Below are 24,042 nucleotides of genomic sequence, written 5' to 3' on the forward strand. Positions count from 1 at the left end.
ATTGGTCACGAAGAAGTCATGCGAACGTACGCTTATAGGAAAATCCGCCTATCTGCATACTAGACTTTTTTTTAGCACGTAACCGAATAGTCAGTCCTTGTTACGAGGGGACAGACCGGATGGGATTTGAAATTCCATCCTGTCGTGTTGAACACCATCGGGCCGCTTCCAATTGTTCTACGTCGTCTAAAATATTTTCTCGATCGTCCAAATATATTGTATCAATCTTAAAACTTCCAAATTTTCGGAAGACTTCTTCAACATCTGTGCCAAAAAAATATCCACCTTAGTACGAGTTTTTCGCATAAACGAGAAAATTTAAATGCCACCAAAATATTTCTCCATTGGAGGACCAATTGTACATGAGTTTGAGAAGTTGGCCGATGGTTTAGGATTGGGAATAGATAACAAGGGAAACGTTGTTGCAGGTAGAGAATTTCCAAGTTGATAATCAAACAGTATATCGAAGTTATTCCTCTGTAGAACGAACAATACAAAACTGTATCGAAAAGAACGTCATCATAACGACTAAAGCAAGCAAGTGAGGATTAAATTATATTCTATTAAATTCTAGCAGGGATTTACTTGCTTTCCATAGCAAACAACGGGGATTTAAAATCCGTCCAATGTGTCATTTTACTATTAATGATTAATAGCTCATCAATGAACGGTCATGCGTACATCATTCGAAACGCTCCATCAAACGAATTATAAAATATTATTTATAACAATAAATTAGATAAAATAATTTTTAAATTATTCTTCTAGTTATATTCGATATCCTATATCGTTCTTTTTACATGTTTTTTGCTAGTTGTTGTGTATTAGTAACTCAGACGGGCTATTCCGGTACGACTCAGCACAGTACGCCACAGAACATATTTTTTTTTAAACATTCATAGCTAATCGTAAACAAAACCTAATTCAAAACACTTCCATCCATTGTTAATTAACACGTAATCGAGCATGACTAATGCGCTCGTGGTAACTTCCTGTTGGAAAGTCTTGCCAATGCACTCAAAAAAGTCTTTTTTTTTGTGGCCACGATCGGCCTGGGATGAGGTTATTGATTTTCCCGTTCGTCTGCCCAAAATACAAGCTCATTATGCCCGTCAGGTTTGAAGCAAATCAAAAAGGAAGCGTTACCTTTCCATTTACACATCGCCAAATGGGTGTTAAATGGGCGGTGAAGTTTTCGCTACACGTGCGTTGATCGACGATCGGTCCATCGGTTGGTGGTTGGGCTAACTATTAGCGACAACCAACATTAGAGGACAGGCAGGGCAGGTTGTCGATCGGGTTGTATAGGTATGGTGATTATGTTTGGCCTTGTGTGTTGTTAAATTTTTTGTCTTAACTTTTCGTACTTTCGATTCTTCCTATTCCGACAAAGAGAAAGACAGGGAGAGAGAGAGGGAAGAGAGTGCCCTTTTCGTGACAGCGTAAATTGGATTTTCTTTTGCAGGTAATTATCGTGCCGGGCGTCATTAATTGCGCCCATGTCCGGTTGTTTGGCGAATGTTGGCCCATGTGCAGAGATGAATGTCCGTTGTCTGCCTTGGCTGGGCGAAAGCAGTTAGCAGCAAAACAACATTGACGAATTTTGCATTGAAGAAGAAAAATCGTTTCTCGTTTTGTTGTTGTTTCTTTAAATTGAGTCGTTTTAAGATAGATTGGTCGTCCCTGACGAAATTTAACGTGCTAAAGTTTCGTGGAAGGATATAGGCAATTCAAAAAGATTGAAAGTGATGTACAAGTTTGCGAATAAATTAATCACCTTAAAAGTAGATTACTTTAAAATTTGAATCAGCTTTAAAGGTTGTCGCGAGCAAAGGAACATTAAAGGTTTCCTTTTTTATACGAATTCAGACAATCAACGAGTAGCCACAAAATGCACCAAAACACCCAATAGAAAACAGAGAAAAAAACCCGAATAAATTTCGACTAATGGCTAATATTGGGAAAAATGTTGTTTCATTTTTAGGAAGCATTTATTTTTTACTATGGACGTGCCATTGTATCCTTTACCCATCGCACATCGGGGTCACATTAAATGATCGAACCACCCATTTCAACAAATTAGTGACCTCAAATTAAAATTCAAATACGCAGCAGCAAACAATTTAAACCACGGGCAAGGTGGAGTTCACCTTCCTGTGGAGTCGTCGCTTTTACGCTTTATGTTCGATTGGTGTATTAAATATTGACGAAGATTGATGTTTGGAACGATGAATGAACTTTATCGACACATGTGGATCATAAAAACACTCTTTTTTTTCGGTGGCAAAAAAGAGTGCTCGATGGTGTTTTATTACCCCAAAAAAAAGGAGCAGTTCCGTTTGTTGTTGAATTTCTCACGAGGTATGGGGGCCCGTGTTTGGTTGAACGGTTCGATCGGATTAATGAAATTCGAAGCTGCCGAAGATGGAGGAAATTTTGTATGATCCCATATGTGACCTCGAAAAAGGTCTGTGCAGGAAAGGTAAGTATAAGAGCTTTATGAAATGCGTTGTTACGCACTGTTTACGGAGAAGATTCATCCATACACTTGTTGAACCTTTCTTTATAGCTCAGCTCCTGGGTGCGTTGTTTTTTTGCGAAATGCTAAAAACTCACAACGTCATTAAAATTCGAATGTTCTTTTCCACGTGCATCGTGACTCTTGCGCACTTGGCAAGACAAATTGTGCTAAAATATGAAAAATACGAAACGCACGCACCATTGCACACCTGGCCAAGAATGCGGAAACGAATGCTTAATTTTTGCGACTGGCAGTTAAATGTTCAAACAAAGCTGAACGGAAAGTAAACAAAGAAAAAAAAACGACCAAAAAGACTGTCACTTGTTTTCAACGCAAAATGGAAAGAGTTCAACAGCCAGTGAAGCGACGAACCTTTTGTAGATTTTTTTTTGTTTCTTTTTGGGTGTTTGCTTATTATTACCGAATTATGGTGAGTTTTTATCATGAATGCTTATCTGAAAACCATTCGACCACACCTGCTTTAAGCATGCATTTCCAGCAATATGCATTCGATTATCCAACTCAAATGCGCGCACGGGAGGTTTTATCGCCACCGGGGGCTCCTAACCTCTAACCGTCCCAGCCAAGCCAAGGACGGTCACGGCAGGTCACATTCCTCTCCGCGTGCCTGTAGCGACTTTAATGAGTGTATTGAAATTTGATAGCACATGAGTGCGTGAAGGATTCCGATTGCACAACGACCAACGGCCTTCTGCTTTTTTGACCGTTTTTTTTTTCGTGATGGAGGATTGTTATGAGAGAGCGTGCCTCACAATTGGATAAGATCGGCAAGGCTTTTACCTTAGCGGTTTGATGATGCGATCAGGAGAGTTTATGTTGGCGCTTGGAAAAGAAAGGGTAAGGTGAGTTCGGTACTTCTGTGGCTTGATAGTTTTTTAATAAGTCCTAAAAGCTTTAGGGCAAAGCACCGCACCCTGGGCGCCGACGAAACGATAATGCTTTAGAAGATTGATCTGGTGGCTGTTGTAGTCATCTCTTCGGGTTCCTTTTTTTAAATGTTTCCTGCCATTTTTTGATTATGTTTAAATCGCGTTAAATATTCCAGTACTTCCAGTTGCGCGAGTGAGTTCAAAAGCTTTGTTACGTCTTTCTCAACATAACGATGTTTACTTCGTTGTAAAACGCACTTTACAACGCAACGGACAGCTACCGATTTAATGTGCGCAACTTCGACGGACACATCGCTACGCATTGCTTCCTTTTTTCTCTGGTGGACTGATGTTTGCCGTTGACCTGCTTCCGGATGCCCTTTTCATCCGATCATCATCATCGTCACTACGATTGCAGGCAGACACCGTAACCAAACATCGTCACGATTGGAGCCCCTTGAATTCTATTACTGACGTCGCTCTTTCCTTCAGTCACTCGAAAACACTTCGCGCGCGGTTGTGGAAAAGCTCAAAAGAAAGCAAGCGAAAGCCTATGGCTTTCGGTAGCATAAATTTGCTTCGATCTGTACGATCCGGCCCAACATAAGTGTTGTGGGTTGAAATGGTTAAAACTGTTCAGACCGTTGTGTTGCGTCGGCTTTTTTGTTTTTTGTTGCTGTTGTAGTGTTTAATGCCCACTGATAAGCGCCAAAGCAATGTGTTCATTTGTCTCATTTTTTCTCAAGTTAAAGAAAACGCACGCACATAATCATACTGTGCCCCGTACCGGTACTGCAGGCGTGAGCTACATGAGTGGTTTTTATTACGCTCAGAGGATTTTATTTCACTTTTTGAATATATTCAATAACGGTTGCCGAGCGAATCCACCCCGGTCGGGGGGGCGATCTTTCTCCACTGCTGGAAAGCGTTGTGGTTATGGAATGAAAATTTATCGAGAGCACAAATTGATGCGTCTGTGCACGGGTTGGTGTGCTGTGGGGCTTTGAATAATGGACAACGAGCGAAGACCGAAAAAGAGAAGCCAATTTTTTTTTTCAACAAGAATTAAGTGCAAACACTGTAGCTTTGTGTGGAAATTTATGTTTATTTGTTCGATCGTTTATTCGAGAATGCTGTTATATTTTTACCAGCACAATTTCGAATACAAAACAGGTGCCAAAGAGAGTGTCTGCTTATGAGTTACTTTTTAAATTCAACTGTTTGAAAATCATTAAGTTGTATACTTTTTTTCATAATGGCCCAAAAGCTCTTTTTTAATGATCTATTTCAAAATAATGAAATAAAATCGAATAAATTTTTAGGTCACATATTTACCTTTAGCAACATATAAAACAAAAAAACTCACTTATGCAGGGCTAGAACAACGGAAAAAAAACGTTGAGGTACACAAAAGATTAAGAAAATAACAACATAAAGTGAGAGGGATGTTTTTGTTAAAACACCACAAAATAAAGAAAAAAAATCGACCGTTTTTTGTTTGTTTGTTGCATATAAACTACAGCATTGTGAAAAGCTATCATTGCGCAAAGCAAGTTTAACTTCATCAGCCAAAAAATAGTGACACCCCGTGCTCGGCGTACCAGCTAATTGTTTACGATTTGTTTTGATTCCGATCGTTCGTGATTTGATCGTGGTATGAATTCTACAGATTTAGTTACCGACCGATCGGCATATTCTGCTGCAAATTCTGCCGGCGCACGCACGTTTGCTAGGCCGAAAATGGCTTGTCCGATGTTAAAAGAAAGCACCATCATCCGAAGCATGAGATCGAACGCATTCTCGTGTAGCGGGAGTTGCCAGCTCTTCGGGTCAACTGAGTGTTCATTTGCCGGTGGGGTGTGTGTGTTCATTCGTTCGGGTGGGAAAGCTCGATGCACTATACGGTACACTAGCCGTACCGAGTTGGGTGTAAACAGAGTAGTTGACTTGAAAAAAATAATTAAAAGTACTATTTTGTATGTCCTGATGTTTTGTTTTTATTTTGCAAATAAATTCTACAATAAAAATGTGATTTTAAAAGGTGTCCTTTTACGGTTCGTCTCCCAACCAATTTAAAATGTATAATAGTTTAAATCTTCAATAATCACAAGATTATTCTGATCATACTTTAAAAATTAAAAAAAAAAAAAATTATAAAAGCTCTCGTTCTTGTCTAGCTTGTCTCTCTCTCCTTGGCTTAAAGACCTTTAAGGTCATGACGGACATTTCTTATTTCTTATTGGCTTATTAAGCTTATTTTTACCACGTAGTCGGATAGTCAGTCCTTGCTACAGGGGTAACTCAAACTAGGACAATGGACGTATTTAGATAACTTAGATTTTCTAAAAAATCCTCGTACACAAACACAACACGAAGTTTTTCCTTTTCCTTTTGTGGTCTCTTTAACAATGATAGCAAACGGTAGATTCCATCTTTGAATTTTTAGATGTTGAAACCTGATAAAAATACTTAAATGCAATGCAAAACTTATTCAACTTCTACCAAAACTGTATGATCGATAATGTACAAAAGTAGACTTGCTGTAACATGATTTATCTTTTGTCGAACTTTTTAATCGCTTAATTCAATAATTATTCTTATTCATTGTAAGTTAAAAGTTTAAACAAAAAACACTAAATCTTCCATGGTGAAAAAGTTCCATTTTATTCCTAGCGAAAGCTCCCTTCCATCGAACAACGGCCATTCGTAACACTTCGGTCCGACTAGTGTGCCGGTCGGTGGTTTGTTTCCCTCTCCATTTGTACTCTTCAGTGTCCGACTTTTCTTACTCCAGCCTTACCACGTTCGGGGGGTTGGCTTACGGGCAACCACTTCACTGCTCGCAAGCAGCAAACAGTTCTGCCTGTTTGTCACTAGATTCGAACGCGTGCAGACACACACGTGCATTTGCACGATTGTTCGTCGTAAGAAACAGCAGTCGGGCGAAGATCGCGCCACAAGAGAAAAAAAGCATCAGAAAGGGTACGACGAAAAGTGTTTAGTTTTGTATGGTTTATCAGCTTGATCTAAGCTTTAAGTGTGCGTTTGTTTTTGTATTTTATTTTTTGTGGAAAACGTTTGCGTCGGAAGAAATTTGGAAGAGTGCTCACAAATAAGAGCAGTCGCGGGGAAATATTGTGGAAGAAAGATCAAACGCGTAAAGTGTTGGTGAACTGTGTGGAGAAGTATTTTAACCAACGTTCCTCGGGCATGCAATCAAATTTATAATTTATGACGATAAAAAACTGTCGTGCCATATAACCTTAAAATTGAGGAACTTGCCAAAAGCGCAGGCAAAACAATACCCATGTCAACGACCGTCAATAGCGTGAAGCATTTTCCATTCGAATTTTTGGGACTGTTTTTGCTGTTGTCCGTAGTGCGTTCGATTGGATTCGGGCCGAGTATGGCGCGTATGTAACAGAGCGTGAAGCATGGCTTTATTTATTTTTTATTCCTGTTGCTATCTAAGCGCCTTACAGAAGATTCCGCAACAAACAGAAGAAAAAAAAAGACAAGAAATAAACGTGAAAAAGCACGAAGAGAGGTTTATTGTGGCAAACAAGTAAAACAGAATTTGTAAGTTTCGGCCGGTCGGTGAACGGTGGTCTGACACGGTGTGCTCGTGGTTAAAGGTGGTTCAGTTTGATTGAACAACAATGTACGAGTAACGAAAGAAGAAGCGAAACGAACAAAAAAAAACACCGTTCACTTCAAAACCGTGACCGGTCGCAGTGTGTGTGTGTGTGTTCGGGGGAGCCAGAAAATTCGTTTTACACCCGTGAAAAATGGCACATATGGGGGTGCTGTACGAGTAAGGGGGAAAAACCGCCACAAAAAGCAACCAACAAACAACACGGACAACAGCAGTCTATCGGCGGGAGTGTTTTTTTTTTTTTTTGGGGAGTCTGATGCTGAATCGAACAAGCCGAAAGCTTATTTTTCTGGTATCTGTGTACCGATGTTGATGGCCCGGTGCGCCATGTTTCGCCGTGAACTGTTTTGCTCGCATTTTCCATCGCACCGATGCCGGGTGTGCGCATTTTCCGCCCACTCATCTTGCGCATTGCGTTATTGTTTGCGTTAACGCAGGTCAATCAATTTTCAAACACCCCCCCCCCCCCCAGTGTGTGTGTGTATGTACCCCATAACCAACAACGAAGCATTTTCTTTTGCTGCCAATCAGTTTACTTTTTGGGGGCAATTTTCGTGCGTATCGGTATCAGTGGCTACGGTACAGCATTTGTTGATAGTGAACCGTATTTTGTTCTCTCTCTCTCTCTCTCTCTCTCGATGTAATTTTCATATCTCTACACGCGCAGGGCGTTTCATTGGTTGCGCGATTTGACAGAATATCTACGATTAAACAACTATGCCATCAAACGCACTGCGCACGGAGAAGCGATAAACACGTGAACGCATTATCATTAAAGAAAGATAGCATTTAAAAGGCGTACCGGTGTTGTGAAGATGGCAGCGATAAATAACACACTACCACCCTTAATGTTTGGTCCGGTGCGTGATGATGGCCGTTGGAAAAGTGAATGGTGCTCGTGGGTGTATTCGATCGATTGTGTATTAAATTAGCCATTCCCATCGGTTGTTGGTCGGTGGTTGGTCTTTAGTTTTGCTTTTTAGATTCATTTTCAGATCATTATTTGTCGACACACGTAAGATGGGCGTGTTGTGACGAAAAGTGACGTTTTCTTTTGCTGTGAGTTGTGTGGAAAAGTTAAATGTAAAAGCAAGATATATCATCTTAAGTGTGTTAAAGGAAAAGTGTTTACTGAGCATCAACATTAGTGCCGTTAAGAATGTGAGATTGGTGTAGTGTGGGATTGGAGGAAAATAGAAATCGAAACCCCACATCAAGGTAAATATTCGACTAAACTTTTCCTAAGAATGAATACGGCTATAAGGTAAACATTTGACATTGAAAACAAAGATAAGATCGTACATAATTTTCACGCTTGAGTGAGTAACATTTTTGTGAGCGTGAGCCGGTTCCGTACGATAAACTTGTTTTTCAATTTCCTACCACATTTAATTTAAAGTATCGAATTTCCTTACCAAACTTGTCCATATATACTTGCTGGATTTGTTTCTTTAGCTTTAAACCACTTGCTAGTTCTAACGATCAGTGCGATCAACGATCTAATGGGCTCTGTGATCACCTGTTGATGGTTCGAGGGACAAAATCAGGTTCAATATTTGATGAATTCTGAGTACAGGTTGTATGGAAGACAAGTTAACAACGTTTTTACAAGGCCTTTCCGTGATTGAAGTTACTGATGGTAATCGCTTTTGACCTGTCAATTCTATATCAAGGCTTCTGTTTGCCTGAAGGTGGAGAAGCGATGTTAGGTAATGTCATGATGGCCGTATGGCAACTTTATTCCACATGCTATTACTTTAAGGGATCTCATTGTGTGCTTGAAAAAAATGAAACAACGATGATTATGTTTTGCATTAAATCAATTTACATTCTGCTTGATCTTGAAATGGCTGAAGGTTTAGTTCTGTGAGTGATTTATGCTTGATCTTAATATCATTAGGTTTTATTATAGCACCAAGAAAAAAAAAACAATCCACTATAAAAAAAACGGAAAATTCATTCCGATTCACTCACCTTCAACCGCATGGTCAAACGAATTGGTTCCAATAATAATTTTGGGCACCAGATTTTAGAAACTATGGCAAAGTGTGCCTGACCATTGTGGTGTAAAGAAAAAAAACCCAGAACTAATAAATTTTTCGATTTTCCCATTAAGCCCTTCATTCCACTACAAAACTAAAAACAAAAAAAATCCACAAAAACTTCCACTTAGTGGCCTTTTGTTTCTCTTCGATCAACCTTTTTGGTACCAATAACGCGGTTATTGTCGTAGTGTTTTCTATTTTTTCGGTTGCCTTTTTGTGGACCTTTCTCCAGGGGCTCGAAAAAAGGGAAACTGTCTTTATCATTCTGCCTTTAAATAAAAAAACCAACATCACCTACGGTGGCAACGGTCCAACAGAGCACGCAAAAGCGAAATGTCTAATTTATGCCGACACCTGCCGGACAGCTGCTCCTTTCGCCCATTGTTTGCTATCAGATTTCCCATGCTAGGTAGGGCCTTACAGTGATAAATAATTTTTCATGGATGGGCCTTTTTTCCTCTGCACGAATCTGCGCCCCTGGTTTTGGGGGGTTTCTGCGCGATATCGGGACGGAATTTCCTTTCATTTCATGCCACAAACGCAACGCAAACGAAATGCAATCTTGCGGGCGTCACTTTCACTGATTTGCCGCACGGTCCGGACACGGGAGTAGATATTTTCGATGAAAACAAGCTCCCGTAGAACATCGTTGGGTTGTGAATCGGGCGGTTAAAACTGGCCCCACACTTTGGCTGCGTTTCCTCGCGCACGCTTTCTTTCCGGGGGGTGAGCTTTATTTATGTATTTTTTGTTTTACTATTTTATGTATTGATGTGTCTGCAAAGGCTTTCGTTGGTGTACGGTACGATGGGATTCGGTTTCGTTTTCGGAACTCGAACCGGTTCCAGTCGGTTCGGAAAGGGAATATAAATCCCGTAAACACAAACACCGGTTTTTTAAAAGAAAAGTTTCAAGGCTCCTCTAACGATCACCTTTCCCAGCTGGGTTCTTCTCCGATTGAAACAATGCCAAAATACTTCCCCTTTTTGGGTTCGAGTGGAGAAAATAAATTTGACGATTAATTTACCGTCATCGATTGAATCAGCTTGATTGGAAAAGTTTAACCGAAGTCACCCAAAACGATGACACACGCGACGCGGTAAGCAGTTAATAAGTGGGCAAGTCTTAGATCTCTGTGCTCGATTGGGTGATGATGATGCATCAAGCATCGGTGAAGATTGCTTCAAAATATGTACATCATAATTATAAACCTCTTTCCAAACTAAGCCATAACGTAAGCTTCGGTTCAACTTTCTCCCGGTAGATTAATATTTTTTATCCACACTTAGATTGCTTATGCTGATAGCATTACCCATCAATCTTCCCATGCCAGCCTGGGATCGTGTATGAAGCTTACGTAATGGTAAAGATCTTCCTTCGTGCAAAAAACGTTACGGAAGGTTAGTCCCAGCACGAACACCTCGTGCCGTGTCGTAATAGCAAACATCCTACGTGGTTTTATTTATTTTTACTACAAGCTTCTATTTACCGGCCGAAGATGATCATCTTCCTAGGTCGAGTAGCTGAGTGACCTTGCGGGAGACAAAATAGTACCTAACGTTAATATTCTTCTGGCTGAGGGAGGCTTTTTTCCTGTGTGTGTGCGGATGCGAACTAACAATCGTGTTGACAGCAGTTTGGGCGTTTGCATAATTAGGATGTATCATCCACCTCATCGATCGCGATCGTCAACACGAATTCAGTGGGATGATCGAATGGGGGGTTTTTGGAAGGCGTATGCTTGAGATCATCGAATGGATGGTTTGCGTGTCGTCTGCACAATTGACTTCGGCACAAGATACCGAAAGAATCACAATCAGACCGGTAATTAATCATCAGCTCACTACAACATGTAATCCCGTTTCGTAAATCGCAAACTCTAGTGCCGCACGCGATCACGTATCAGCTGTATAGAGATCAAGCTGCCTGCTCGAAGGCAACTGTAAAGGTTAAGTAAACTTTTCTACACGCAAAATCCGCCACTCGCAAGTAGCGTGATCTCGATCTCGCTCAGAATTACACGGGTGCGCTCGCACTCGGGTTCGTCGCTTGCATGCGTTTAAATCTTTCGTTTCATATAAAGTCTCCAGAGAGAAAAAAACAATGTTGGGTTGGGTTGGGTACAAAAATGGCAATCACACACGCGAAACACCAGCATGCTGCACCACGAGAATCATGATTGGATTGGATGAGCTGGATGGCAGAAAATGGCAGGGAAAAAGTTAATGTTATTACGAGTCGCGTTAAGGTAACCCGATGAAAGAAACACTTTCTGCCACTTCCGTTCTTCGAACCGTACGGAGGAAGCGATAATGTGCAATGGAAAGGTGCACACCACGTATTGGTGATGACCCGTTTTCTTCTTCAACTCTGCGTAATACTGACACCTTACTTGTGGGATGCATTGGCTTGATGGATGCGCTTTTGCGCAGTGGCTCCTCGTACGTGTTGTGTAGATTAATTCGTTTGGAAGGAAGTCATCGTTCGGATAGGGTGCCGTAGACTGTTTTTGTTGGTGGCAAGTGACCAGTTATGGAAGCGCTATAAAACTTTATTGCAACGGCGTAACAGTGATAACAGTGGTATTATATTCTTTGATGTCCAAGAAATGGCAAACCGGTTGGGTGTTCTCCATCGTGGCAGCGATCGTAACATTCGCCGAAATTGCTTATGTAATATTGATTTTTTTATGGATGTTTTATGTTTCTAATTTTATGCATGTTTCAGTTAAAAACGTAACAAAAGTTTGTTAACTTTACCTAGCAATCAATAATCTTTTAAGTGATCTTTCTTTTTTTTACAACAACAAGTGATCTTCTTCAATCTCTCTTCTGCGAAACTGGAGGTAATTAATTTGCATTAGGCAATAATTAGCTTCCGGCAGTTTACATAATACATGCCAATCTCCGCTATAACCCGGGTCTGGCATTTACACTAAATAATCACTTTATTGTGGGGCAGTAAACGTTCGTTCAGTGCGAGATACGGATCACTCCCGGTAGGATCTGTAATTTGACGTTTTAAGTGGTACGGCTAGAGACTTTCGGGTGAGAAATTTTCACACTTTCGCAAAACCGTCGCAAAGGAAAACTGAACAAAGCAGAAGCAACGTTTATTTCCCGTTCTGCCAATCCGGGATGCGCCGTAGCGCCATCTTGGCAAGTGCTGTGATGGGTGTTTTTGCTTCTTTAAATCTAATTTATGATGTTTCATTCGTTTTCGGTGAGCTTTCGCTACTATCACTGTAGGGATGGGTTAGAGCAGGCTTTTTTTTATTACCACCCCCTTGGATAGAAGCGGTCAAGTGAAGTCATTTGTTTTGTTTTTTGTGTTTTAATAAATTGGATGATTTATTTGGAGCATTTTCGGCCGTTCGGTGTTGGATTTCTCTGTCTACTTAATTATTTTTTTATGTACACTTAATTATGAATGATGTTTTCCATTTAACTGTCATAGAATGTGAGATAAGATATGCTTAAGGCAAACTACAATCTCAGTAAGGAAAGAAAAGCTAATTTACGGTCAATTTGATCTACAGTTTTGGGTTGATTTTAATCTTTTCTTCACATTTTTCAAGCCCTCAGAAGTCATGAATGTTACATGATAAAGATTTCCTCTCTAAATCATCTGCTTCAAAGTACAGACGACACTACACACCTTCGAGAAAGGCGTATTTTAGTGTAGGTAGGTGTGGGAAAATGTACCTTTCTTTTCTACTGGGCTCGCGTCGCAAGCTTTCGTGCGTTCGTGATGGCCTGGAGCGTGTAATGAAGGATTTTCTATTAAAGGATTTCTACCCATCTTCAGTCATGAGCATTATTCGCGTGATAAGCGCCGCTTAAGCGAGGTTTACCTTTGCGTGTCGCAGCCTCATACATGCACATTCGTTTCTATTGCTCTCTGTCAAAAGTATCTCTTGGAGAGTCGTTCAGAAAATTTCAACCAAGATGCACGATCATCGGTGAATGAAATCTGTCTTCATGTGCACAACATGATTTTAACGTTCACCCAACCCCCATGGAAAAGCGGCTGAAATTCTTTCATTTCAACCAGCTAGACAAAATTATTTTGCTGTGTAGGAATTAATTTACCTTAACAAAAAAACGCCGTTGTGTTCATCCCGGAAGGGGTCGCACCAATCGCTCACGAGCCCTAGCTAATAAGCTACGAAACGTAACGGACGCCCCATTGACCGGTGAAAAAGCCGATCGTTTTGCGCGATTGACGGATGCGGTGCTCAACGGTGGGCCTCGAAGCATTTTCACACGCAAACCATAAACCCACGCCACACGAGGTAGGGAAAAAAAAGAGGTGAAAAGCAGGATGCCCTCTAGATGCTTTTAGTCGGTGTGTGTGTTTGTGTCTAAGTGTAAAGGGAAGGAAAGTTAAAGTTCAAAATACCCTCTCACCGGCAGCAGCTTTGGTAGCAGCTAAATAAGACGAACACGTTGGAACGAACGGAAGTCAGGAAAAGTGATGAGACTGCGTCGTTTGTGTAGCATGTCCGGAGGGTTACATTTGCGACCGGAAATGAAATCGGCTTTCCGTTTCTTGTTCACCGTTTTTGTGTTTTATTTCGTATTTTTGCGCAAGGGTCATTATGGGGAGAAGAAACTGAGAAGAGTTCATGTGGCGGTAAGCGACGAACCCACATATGAGCTGTGCGTCAAAGTGTGTTCGTTGTGATCGTAGTGACATGTTTAAAATATTGTGAAAATAATGTCGTAACAGTAAATACAGACCCAAAAGTCAGACTATAACGTGTTAAAAGTTTCCGTTAATATATCGATCACCTTGGGTTTGGCATACGTGAGAATATGCAAACTTTTCTTCCCCTTCTATGCAACGACGATAAACCACCATGCAATTGCTTTGTTTGTTATGCTTTTCTAACACGCAAAATGTGCCACAATTAGCAACGGAAAAAAGCTTTCCCGCTTCCGACCAATGTCACCACCAGGGTTGACATGCAGAAAGGAAAGGTGTAACTTTTTTATCACTTTGTTACCGCAAACGATCGTTTACTGTGTGTGGTAGAAGTTGAATCATCTTGATTGTGTTGTCTCAAACAACTACTTCGTGAAGGTTTGCTTTGTTAACTGTTCGCTTGCGCTGTGAATGAATCTTTGTTTTCACCATTTTTCCACTCGAGCAACTCGATGCCACGGTGGCAAGGCGCGTAAATGACTTGTGCAAATTTGCTTATTCCCACTTGGGGAGGATTCTCCTCTGGAATAACTACTTCGTGCAGGGTGCTTTACACTGCTTCACGGTATCTTTAGCTACTGGGTTTAAGAGTTTAAAAGTAAAACAAGACACACACACACAATACGATGACAAATTGCATCTTTCTTGACGCAATGAGCGTTTGAAATAAAAAAGAAGCTGACGCGCTCGTAGCGCATTTGGTGCTGGAATTAATGCAAAGGGTCATTGAGCATGGTGGAGTGTTTATTTTGTTTTTTTTTGTTGCCTTCTAAGAGAGCAATAAATTTGTAGGCCAAGATCAACGCCAACATTGCTTAGTGATTCAGCGATGCGACTTGAGTGGGCTGTGGATAGTTTCATGAAGAAGGGTTTTGCGACACTTGCACAAAACTGGGTAACCTTCCCCACTGTAAAACCCCCGGGGAAATAGTAGCAGAGGTGTGCTTTGTTTAATAATTATGTTTCTGTCTTCTGTCGTCTGCTCAATGCTCAGTGCTGGGAATCGATTGACGCAATGTCAATTGAAAAACAAACAGTTAACCCTGCTTTTTATGCTTGTCGACCTGGGACCTCGGTGTCTCGGTGGACGATGTCGCACGTGACAACCGTACAGGTGCCAGTGCTACCAGCCAACAATAGTATCAAGGTTCTCGAACGTAAAGGTTCGTCGCTTGCTGTCCCGTAGTGAAGCATATCTCTTCGTAAACGGTGAACCAAAAACAAAAGGCCGGACAATCGTGTGTTTTCCTTTGAGGGTATACCGTTTAGTATACATTTTTCTCACGCCAAAAAAACAAAAAACATAATGAAAATATCATTCTATTCGGTTGCATTCTGGGAAGATAAAAGCATGTTTTTTTTTTCTTCAGTAAAAATATTTGCCATGTAGAACGGTATAGCGAATGAAATAGAATAGAAATGGACAACTGAATTAGATCTTCCGTTTGAGAGTAATGCTACAGAACTATTATCTTCCTAATGAGACAGAAATGTTGCATTTGATTTGGAAATTAAAAATTCTCACACAACAAACAACTCATTTCCTGGCGGTTGGGTAGATAAGAAGGTCTTTGACTTTTGTCAAATATCAATTTCTCACAATACAATAGGAACGAGGTGAAATTTTCATTCTCTTATGGATAAGAATGAAGCAATTATTTTAATTGATCTCTAGATTGTATTAACGAATAGCTTAAAACAAATCACAGATTTCCTCGCTTTCCCGCTCGTTGAAATCTTTTGTTTTAATCTTTATTCGAAATAAGGATTTTACGTTTTTCTTTTTGTACTTTAAAAGTATGCATGTTTTTTTGTTTTTGCTTCCTTTTTAAACTTCTAAATTAGTTTGACAAAGACTTATAGCAACGATTTGAATCACCAAACAAAATACTCACAAAAAACACGGCTTATGCAGAGCAGTTCTTTCTGAACCTAATTCGACTTATGATGACCATCGGTTTTGGTGGCGTGCGAGCTTAGAATATTTATTGCGTTGTTAAAAATTGCTTGCTGTGGTCAACGAAGACGTAGCTCCAGTTATTTCTCCGTTCGATCGGAACGTGGTTCGCATTAAATCGTACCTTGAGGAGTAGCGGTTAGAAGCAGTCGCCGACTCACCGGACATGCCGCGATGAAGAATTCATTGCGCAAACGTACGTGCAGTATGGTGCCTCAGTATAGTTTATTAAGTGCGCCAAAAAATTGAACAGAAAAAAACACAAACGAAGCACAAATTATGTCGGCCCTTCATACAGCGAGAACTCGGTGTTGTGTTTGTGGTGGAAAAGTCAAACATTGATTTTTCTCACTTTTCCAATGTGCACGTTCGTGACTTCTTTTGGCGGTATCGCTTTGTCGGCACGTGACCCTCAGTGCTCAGTGGTGAAAAGGAGGGGCGGGGGACTAAGACTATTCATTCAATGGTTTGCAGAAGGCTGTGCAGTATACATGATATCAGTTTCATTCGCACGTTTATTGATGCGCATCGTGCATGCGACCTTAACCGAATATATTGAAGGGTGCGGCTATTGCGTGAAGGGAAAACAAGCTGAAAGGGGGGGGGGGGGGGGGGGGAAACTTGTGCTGTGTGGAGTAATGGATGGGGATAAGCAAAACTAGGTCTCGTCGGTACTTTGGCAGGTTAAACGATGCGTTGTTAAGTTGTTTTCCTTAGAGATGCGTTTTCGATTACTGAGGCCCTTAAGTAGCCCTCCCAACGCGTCAAGAGCAATTGGGAAATGGGTGTCAAGTGTTTTTCCTCAATCTTTTGTTTTCTCAATCGATTCTATCTACAATTGGAGAGTGAAAAGTCCGGGTTTTGTTGTTGTTTCAATCACTTTCCTTGTTCCAATGATCAAAATGTGTGTCAAATTGGGGCTTTTTGTTGGAAAAAAATGACCATAAATATGGAAAGAATCCCTCAAACAGCAGAAGATAAGGAGAAAGAGACCTTTGAACGATGCTTTTTAGGTTGTAAGGTAGTTTAGCTAGACAACAGAATCATGGGGGTTTTGCTTTTTAGCATAACGATCTATGCCTCAAGATCGGCTTCCATTTTGTGTGTGGTGGCGTTTTTACCACAGCTTCATCCGAAGATTTCGCCCACTTCGGTCCAGAGAGTGGCAGAGAAAGTCCTATCGCCCTCGCCACCATGCGAAACACTTCTTTGATTGCCGATTCGTTGCTCGGAGGCAAGATTTCACCGCTCCAGTGTGGACACCTGTGGTGTGGTGAAGTTTTATGTTTTGCTATCACTCAATCATGATCTTGAGGTGTGTTTTTTTTCTGTTACACACTTCACTTTTCGCATGCTTCACGAATTAGATACTTTCCAGCTCAGGTGTGTGCCGATAGAATTAAACGCGCGCGGCTTTGATGGTGGAATAATTTGAAGGTTGCGTTTTTGAAGTGCGATTTTCAGCAATTACATTCATTCGGTTGCCCTTTTCACGATCAGGCAGACCGGTGCATGCTTCAGTTGCACTGCACGAAAGTGTGTTTTCACCCCAAAAGCGCATATGCTTTGTCTGAGCACTTTCGGCGATGTTTGCGATGAATGAAGGTTAAATTGTTGCTTTGTGTGAATGATTATTATTCCATAATCAATTTGCAAACTAAAACGAATGAAAACATTGTTAGTATATCAAATATTTTATCAAAACATTAAGAAACATTACACTTAAAAAAGGGAGGAAAAATACAGCTAAATGAAGTTGAAGTTCCATTATGCAATTTTTGTACGCAGTCAATAAATCACTGCTTTAGGAGCACAATTGCAGTATGATGTTGCTGAGCCAGAGGAAGCATTTATATGATGGGACATGTTTTTAAAACTGTAAATCAATTGCTCTACAAAAGCGCTACGCACATCCGGACATTCGGGTTTGTTTCGTAAAAAATAGATCTCCACACGGGAAATGACGCATGACCGGTTGTTGTTTCGCTGCTTTTTGTTTTCTTCTCTCTTCTAATTGCTAAACGTTTTGCAGTAAAAATGAGCTATCGATTAGTCGTAAAAGTAAAAAAAAAGAAAACCATGTCGAACGATCTTGTCGCTGAAACGAGATCAATGCTTCCACCCTCACACGACCCTCACGTAACCACCGGACCGATATCATGCAGACTTGTTGATCTTATGTCGCCGGAGAAGTTGATCGTGAAGCATAAAATGTGCACAATTACTCGGAGCCCCCAAACACAGTTCGTCGTACCGTGACCGTAATGTGGCGGGAAAATCAAGCGGATTTCTCTTAATCGTTCGATGTAAAGCGTTCGATTGATGTTCGAGGGTGACGGAAAACTGAAACCCAGTAAGAAAGTTTCGACATTTTTGTGTGTGTGTTTTTTTTTTGGGAGTAAATTTATAGTTTCGTATATTCACCGTGAATTGGTTTGAGATTTATTTCCATTTCATTTCGTTTTTTGGCAAGATATAGTAAAAAAAACAGCTTTTCGCTTAACTTTCCCTTTCGATTCACGAAATGAGGAAAATAATGTCAAACGCCGAAAATTAACACCAACTCGATGATGGTGGTTGATGTAATGAGCAACGAATGGTGACAGTATGTTCAGTACTGTCCGTTACCGGGAAAAATCCCGTCACAAAACTCACCCGTACGGGGATTTAATTTTGTTTCTTAATTTGCTGAAGTGAAAAAAAAAATACCCAACCCAACCATGAATGATTTGTTGCAATTACTATTTCGGCAGTTGTGTTAAATTGTGCTAATAGCGGTGGAAACTGCATTCCGAACGCGGAAGCATTTGTGTGCTCGGAAACATATGATTATTTCGGCACATAAATTGATGGTGGGTGGTAATTATAAGGCAACGGATGAATAGATGAAAGAAGCGAATAGATGTATCATGTAGGGTAGATAATCTATATAAAACCCCGTTTTCCCGTTTGGTAACCTTTTGTCACCGTTGGGTGAAAAATGCCGTTGTCAATAAGCGCTGTTTGCGCACGTGAAACCTCACGTGGAAAGTATGTTGAGAAATGGAAGTGTTTCGGGTTGGCTAAAAACCCCATTACAGGAACCCGGAACGTTGGCGTGGATTGTTGTGTAACAGTCTGCATAAGGGTTGTCATATTTAGGACGTTGATGACAATTTCATTGCAGTGGAAATTATACAACGGGTCATTACTTGAATGTGGTTAGATTGTGGTGCCAAATGGGGGATTAACATCCATCAAGGCTTTGGTTCGGTGAAATCTTTCTCGTTAATTTACATGTAAGGATGACAATTTATTGAACCTATTTTTTGGGAAAGGAGAATATAAGTTTATCATTTTATCGATGGAAAGGTGTATGAAATTAACACTTGAATTATGTTCATTTTTTCCAAAATTAATCCTAAAACTGCCCTTTTGTTTTCAAAAGTTATTTCTTTTAAACTTATTTTATTTGTTATTTGTTCATGAAGAAACAAGGTACAGCATTGTTATCTTTATTCATTAAATAATGTTTACCTAATTTCTAAATATACAAATTTGTTTCTACCTAACATTATTTTAAAATCAAGCAAAGATCAATTAAAGAAAGAGTTATGAGTTAAAAGAGTGGATGGTAATCTGGAACGGAGTAATGAAGGTGAAAGATATAAATCAAATATATAAAAGAGAGAATAAAAAACAATATAAGAAAAATATAACAACAAATGAAAAAACAAATATTGGACCGGCAGAAAATATTGGCAAAAGATTAAAGTAAATAATTGATAATATAATTGAATAATTGAATAATTGAATTAAACTATATTAAATGAGATTCCCATTATCACGTGCCCGGGATGGCTGATAAAATAACACGATGATAAATTACATGTTTGTCATGGCGCTGTATGAAGGGCATTCACACCTTCGTGACTTACACAGCAAAATCTAACAAATTCACATCCACGGTTTGCCAAGTCCATTGTTTGCATGAACAAGTTTGATTTTCGCTGGCTTTGTGGGAGTTTTGTTTTTATTATTATTATGATTGATGGTTAATATTATTTATTTAACATTTGTTGCCCCCTTTGTTGACTAACATTTGTTAACAGTTGCCGCAAGAGCTATGCAACGGAAATATTAATAGTAATTATATTCTTTTGAATTATAATTTATAATAAACTAAAGAGGTTAGAGTAATCAATGAACAGGGAAAACCCAGCAGACAGAAATTAAAAGGAAAGAAAAAGGGAAGAATGAAGATGCAGAGAAATTAGAAAGGAAAAGTCAAAATAAAGACATTAGTGAAGGACAGAGGATAACAATCAAGAATTATTTTTTTTGAATATCGAAGAATCAGCGTATTAAAGGGTTAATAAACACTTTATTTACAACTTCATTTTATTATTTGTACTTTATATAATCGTATTCTCATACATTAAGTTTGATTCCGTCTATTAAGTTTTGCTAAGTGTTTTTATTCAACTGTTTCTATTTTTTTTCTCTCGTTTATCAAAAATTTTCTCTTTACATGTCTGTTTGCTTCAAATCGCGAACCAAAATATGGACTTTTTAGAGAATTTAGACAACTAATGCTATGTAAATCTTAGAAACTGCCTGAAATCTGTTATTATGTATGTTTCATCATCCATAACCACATACTTAATTTTTAGCAGTTTTTCAATATGCTGGTTACAATTTAGGTGTTGGTTTTTAACTATGTATGACCACATTTTTCATAACTTCAAGTTAAAAAAAAACTTTTCAAGCCACATTTTGGGGGAAATGTATAAGGGCCCCTTTTCCATATATACGTTTTCCTAAACTAATCGTCTAAAGTTATTAAATTTCATATTTAAGCCCATTAAATCTGCCACTGTGTAAACGGAGCTCATGGTACCCCGGTCTTGGCTCTCCTAGTTCGAAATTTTGATGAACAAAAGAACAAAGGCACAGAACGAACAACAAGAAACTTCAATAATATAATGAAAATATATTTTTCTACTTATTGGTAACCTTATTGCTTGGGACCTCTTCCCTTCTTAGAATGATCTGTCTTTGATTTTAGATGTTTGCAAATAATCCTCAAAATCTATTAGATGACAGATGAAAATTCAGCAAACAGCCATTGAACAATGAACAATTATTATCAACGACTCTTTAGAAACATCCCTTAAATAAAATCATCAATTCAAAACAAACAGGTTTTATCATTAGCAAACCTTATTCCACTTATACTTTGATGTAATTCCATCCTCATTCATGATTATGTATTAATACATTAACTTGATAAATCTTGGATTCCAATTTGAAATCAATAAACTCAAGTGTACATGATTTTGAACGCCTTTCAAACAGGAATAGCTTATCTGATCGTTGTACAGCTGTACACTTCCCACAGACCGTATTATAACCATTACTAAAGCTTCAATGTAATCGATGTATTTCGCAAATGTTGCTCTTTCTTTCAATCACACATACAAACGTACACTGGGCATTTGGCTATTCATCTTAGTTTGAAAAACAATTTTCACCACGGGCTGTTACTAGTGATCTTTATTCCAGTTTTCCATTCACCCAAACTCTGCCCACTGTTACACCGCGCATCGAAGACATACGCACGGCTTTACACTGGTTTTTTTCAATTTCTGTCCAGTTTTGTTTATCTTTTTTTCCACCTCAAACCCTCTGCGTAAACATACACAGTATGGGGAAGATTTCAGCCATTGCTTCACGCATGTACAGCATCACCCACGGCGATCGTGCAGAAATCGTTTCGCATTAGATGCACATGAAAATAAACAAAACCGGCCTCTGCGGACTGTTGGACTGCCTCCCAGTGTTTGTGTGTTTGCGCGGACGTTTTCCGAAACGATTGCGTGGAGAAAGTTGTTGAACATCGTAGCTTTTTGTAGCTTTTCGCAGCATTTGCAGACGCAATACCGCACCTTTTTTGTATGGTGGTGAAGTTGATGTTGAAGATGTTTCAAGTGCGTTTCGAATGTTGACTTCGAACAAAGCGATGCACCTAGGAGTGGTCCCCATGGCTGAAGATCGGTGGAACTGCACCCAGAAATGTGTTTTCCTTACAGTGCGTGATATTATGGTTAGTAATAGTGCAAGATTATGCAATTGGTCCAATATCTCCCCAATAAAGTATCAAAATATTTATTCCATAGCATTTTATATCAATCTAGTTTCTCAAAGATGGCGTTTTAAGCTGATCTTTGGGTTGACTCGATTTTATGGTAAAGATCTCGTACATAGGAGTTAACGCTCATTATCATTAACCAATATTGATGTCTATCAGCAATCTTCGAAAATCGAGATCTTCGAAATTCGTTGGTAATTGCATAAATGTCCTTGAAAGTTTTCCATCCGCCTTCACTTGTCATGCGAATTTGATCTTGGTTTTGCAAATGAAGTATTCATGATAATACTTAAGGTGCTGCTTTTCCATCTTTTCCCAAAGGTTTATAGCTTATCGGAATGCCAACTTCTTGATCTCCCTAATTTCTGACCTCCCTGAAAAATCCCAACTATCTCTTCCTCTTCAAATGGGACAAGTCTTTCGGTTATTTTATTTTTTATATTAATTATTTCATAATCGAATCTGTTTCAAAGTTCGCTTTATTTATAAAAGTATCTGCTAAACAATATATCTAATTTATACAAATTATTTTGTCTCGTTTCAGCAATCCAGTTGAGAGTGTTCCTAGCCATTTCCATTTAGTATCTTCTAGCATTACCGCACATTAAGCAAACCACGGAGAATTAAAAAGCACCACCGAAATCGCATATGCAACATGCCGGCGTACGCTGGATTTGACAGTTTTGCATCGTCCCGCCGGACGGCAGAATCGATTTACTACACCGCTAAGGAGTACGACTCGGCAGAGGAGTCCGATTACGTCCGGCGTGCGATCTTCGAGGATGGTCCAAACACCATGTTTAACAGGCGATATGTCGATCCGTGGGATATGGAGAACTATGTCTACATTCGCAAGTAAGTGTATCGTACGGCTATTGGTGATGTTTTCATCCCGAGAAGCAATGAGTGCAAGAAAAGGACGCTCAGAAACAAGTTGCATTCTACCAGAATGCGGGAATGAAAAGACCTGTTGCAAAAGCAAACGGCGTCAAGGTTGCAATCGGAATGGATAATATGCTAAATTTAATTTGCATCTTCAGGTATCTAATTGGCCTGCCGGCAAGGTTAGATATTCCTTTCGTAATGGCACACATTAGCGATGGACCAGCACTGTGGAATGTGGTGCCATTGGCAGTTTGTTGAAGTAATCTTTTTGTGACGCTGAAGGTTTATATGGTGCTGGTTGGTTTTGCCATAAAAATGAGAGATTGTTCATTGGATGGACGTAACGTATTTAACTGAAATCGATGTATTTATAAGCGATGCATATTTCATTTGACAGGCTTTGGTAACGAAGTCTAACGTTGGATTATAAAGGTAGTGATTTTTTTATTTGCTAGGAATAAAAAATCTTAACATTCTGCTGTATGAATTCTAAGTTATCCAGCTACATCTCTAACCGTGACACACTAGTCTTGTCGTAGATCACGTTTTAATCACACCAACAGTCACCATTCGTATTCTTGTCCGTTGCCGGATCGGTGTGTACCGTTCGGTCAGCGTGGCGAGTGACTTAATTAATGGCTCCGTTAGGACAAACCAACCGTCACTGCCACTTTCGCACCGGTGATCCTCATGCAGATGAGGTGCGATGCGATGACGAACGTCTCAAGCTTAAGTTAGCGTGAAGTACAAACGTCTATAATTCAACACGTCCAGGGAGCGCTCTGTTCCTATGCTATGCTCTGATTGGTTTTCATCCTTCTTTTATTTGGTTTCTTTTACCACATCGTAGGCAAGTGATGGATCCAACGTCCGAGTCTGAAGTACCACCATCACCAGCCGGTGAACCGATACAGTCAAAGTTCTACTACGTGCCCGGTGAGCTGAACGGGAATGGGCTCGAATGTCGCGATTGCTCCAGTGCCGAGCTAATCGATCCAGAGTTCGAAACCGATGCACAGGAGGAAGATCTGGAACGGCAGAGTGCCGTGCTGCTACCGGAGGATGAACTCGACGGTGAACCGCATCACCACCCGATGGAGGAGCATCCAAGCGAGATGGAGGAGGAGGAAGAGCTAAACGCCGAAGATGACGAGGACGAGGATGGATTCTACACCGAACGATACGATACCGTTATGGACGAGGATAGCATCGGAGGAGACGAACATGTCTACAGCTCATACACAGGTAAGGA

At 39.9% G+C, this 24,042-nt stretch overlaps 1 protein-coding gene across 5 annotated transcripts in view; it reads left to right on the plus strand.

Moving 5' to 3' along the window:
* The window catches only part of LOC125767980 (histone-lysine N-methyltransferase SETD1B-like), a 31,178-nt gene that overhangs the window by 1,260 nt on the left and 5,876 nt on the right, over window positions 1–24,042 (plus strand). For 2 of the 5 annotated variants that reach the window (XM_049435046.1, XM_049435047.1), the window contains 2 exons: window positions 22,450–22,760; window positions 23,641–24,035. In XM_049435046.1, coding sequence (XP_049291003.1) covers window positions 22,561–22,760; window positions 23,641–24,035 — 595 coding nt within the window. In that variant the 5' untranslated portion in view covers window positions 22,450–22,560. Of the gene's footprint in view, window positions 1–6,156; window positions 6,394–7,662; window positions 7,965–8,036; window positions 8,285–22,449; window positions 22,761–23,640; window positions 24,036–24,042 lie in introns of those variants that run through there. The other 3 variants (XM_049435043.1, XM_049435042.1, XM_049435045.1) reach the window with 3 other exon arrangements.

The sequence above is a fragment of the Anopheles funestus genome, chromosome 3RL, assembly GCF_943734845.2.
Source record: "Anopheles funestus chromosome 3RL, idAnoFuneDA-416_04, whole genome shotgun sequence".
Taxonomy (NCBI): domain Eukaryota; kingdom Metazoa; phylum Arthropoda; class Insecta; order Diptera; family Culicidae; genus Anopheles; species Anopheles funestus.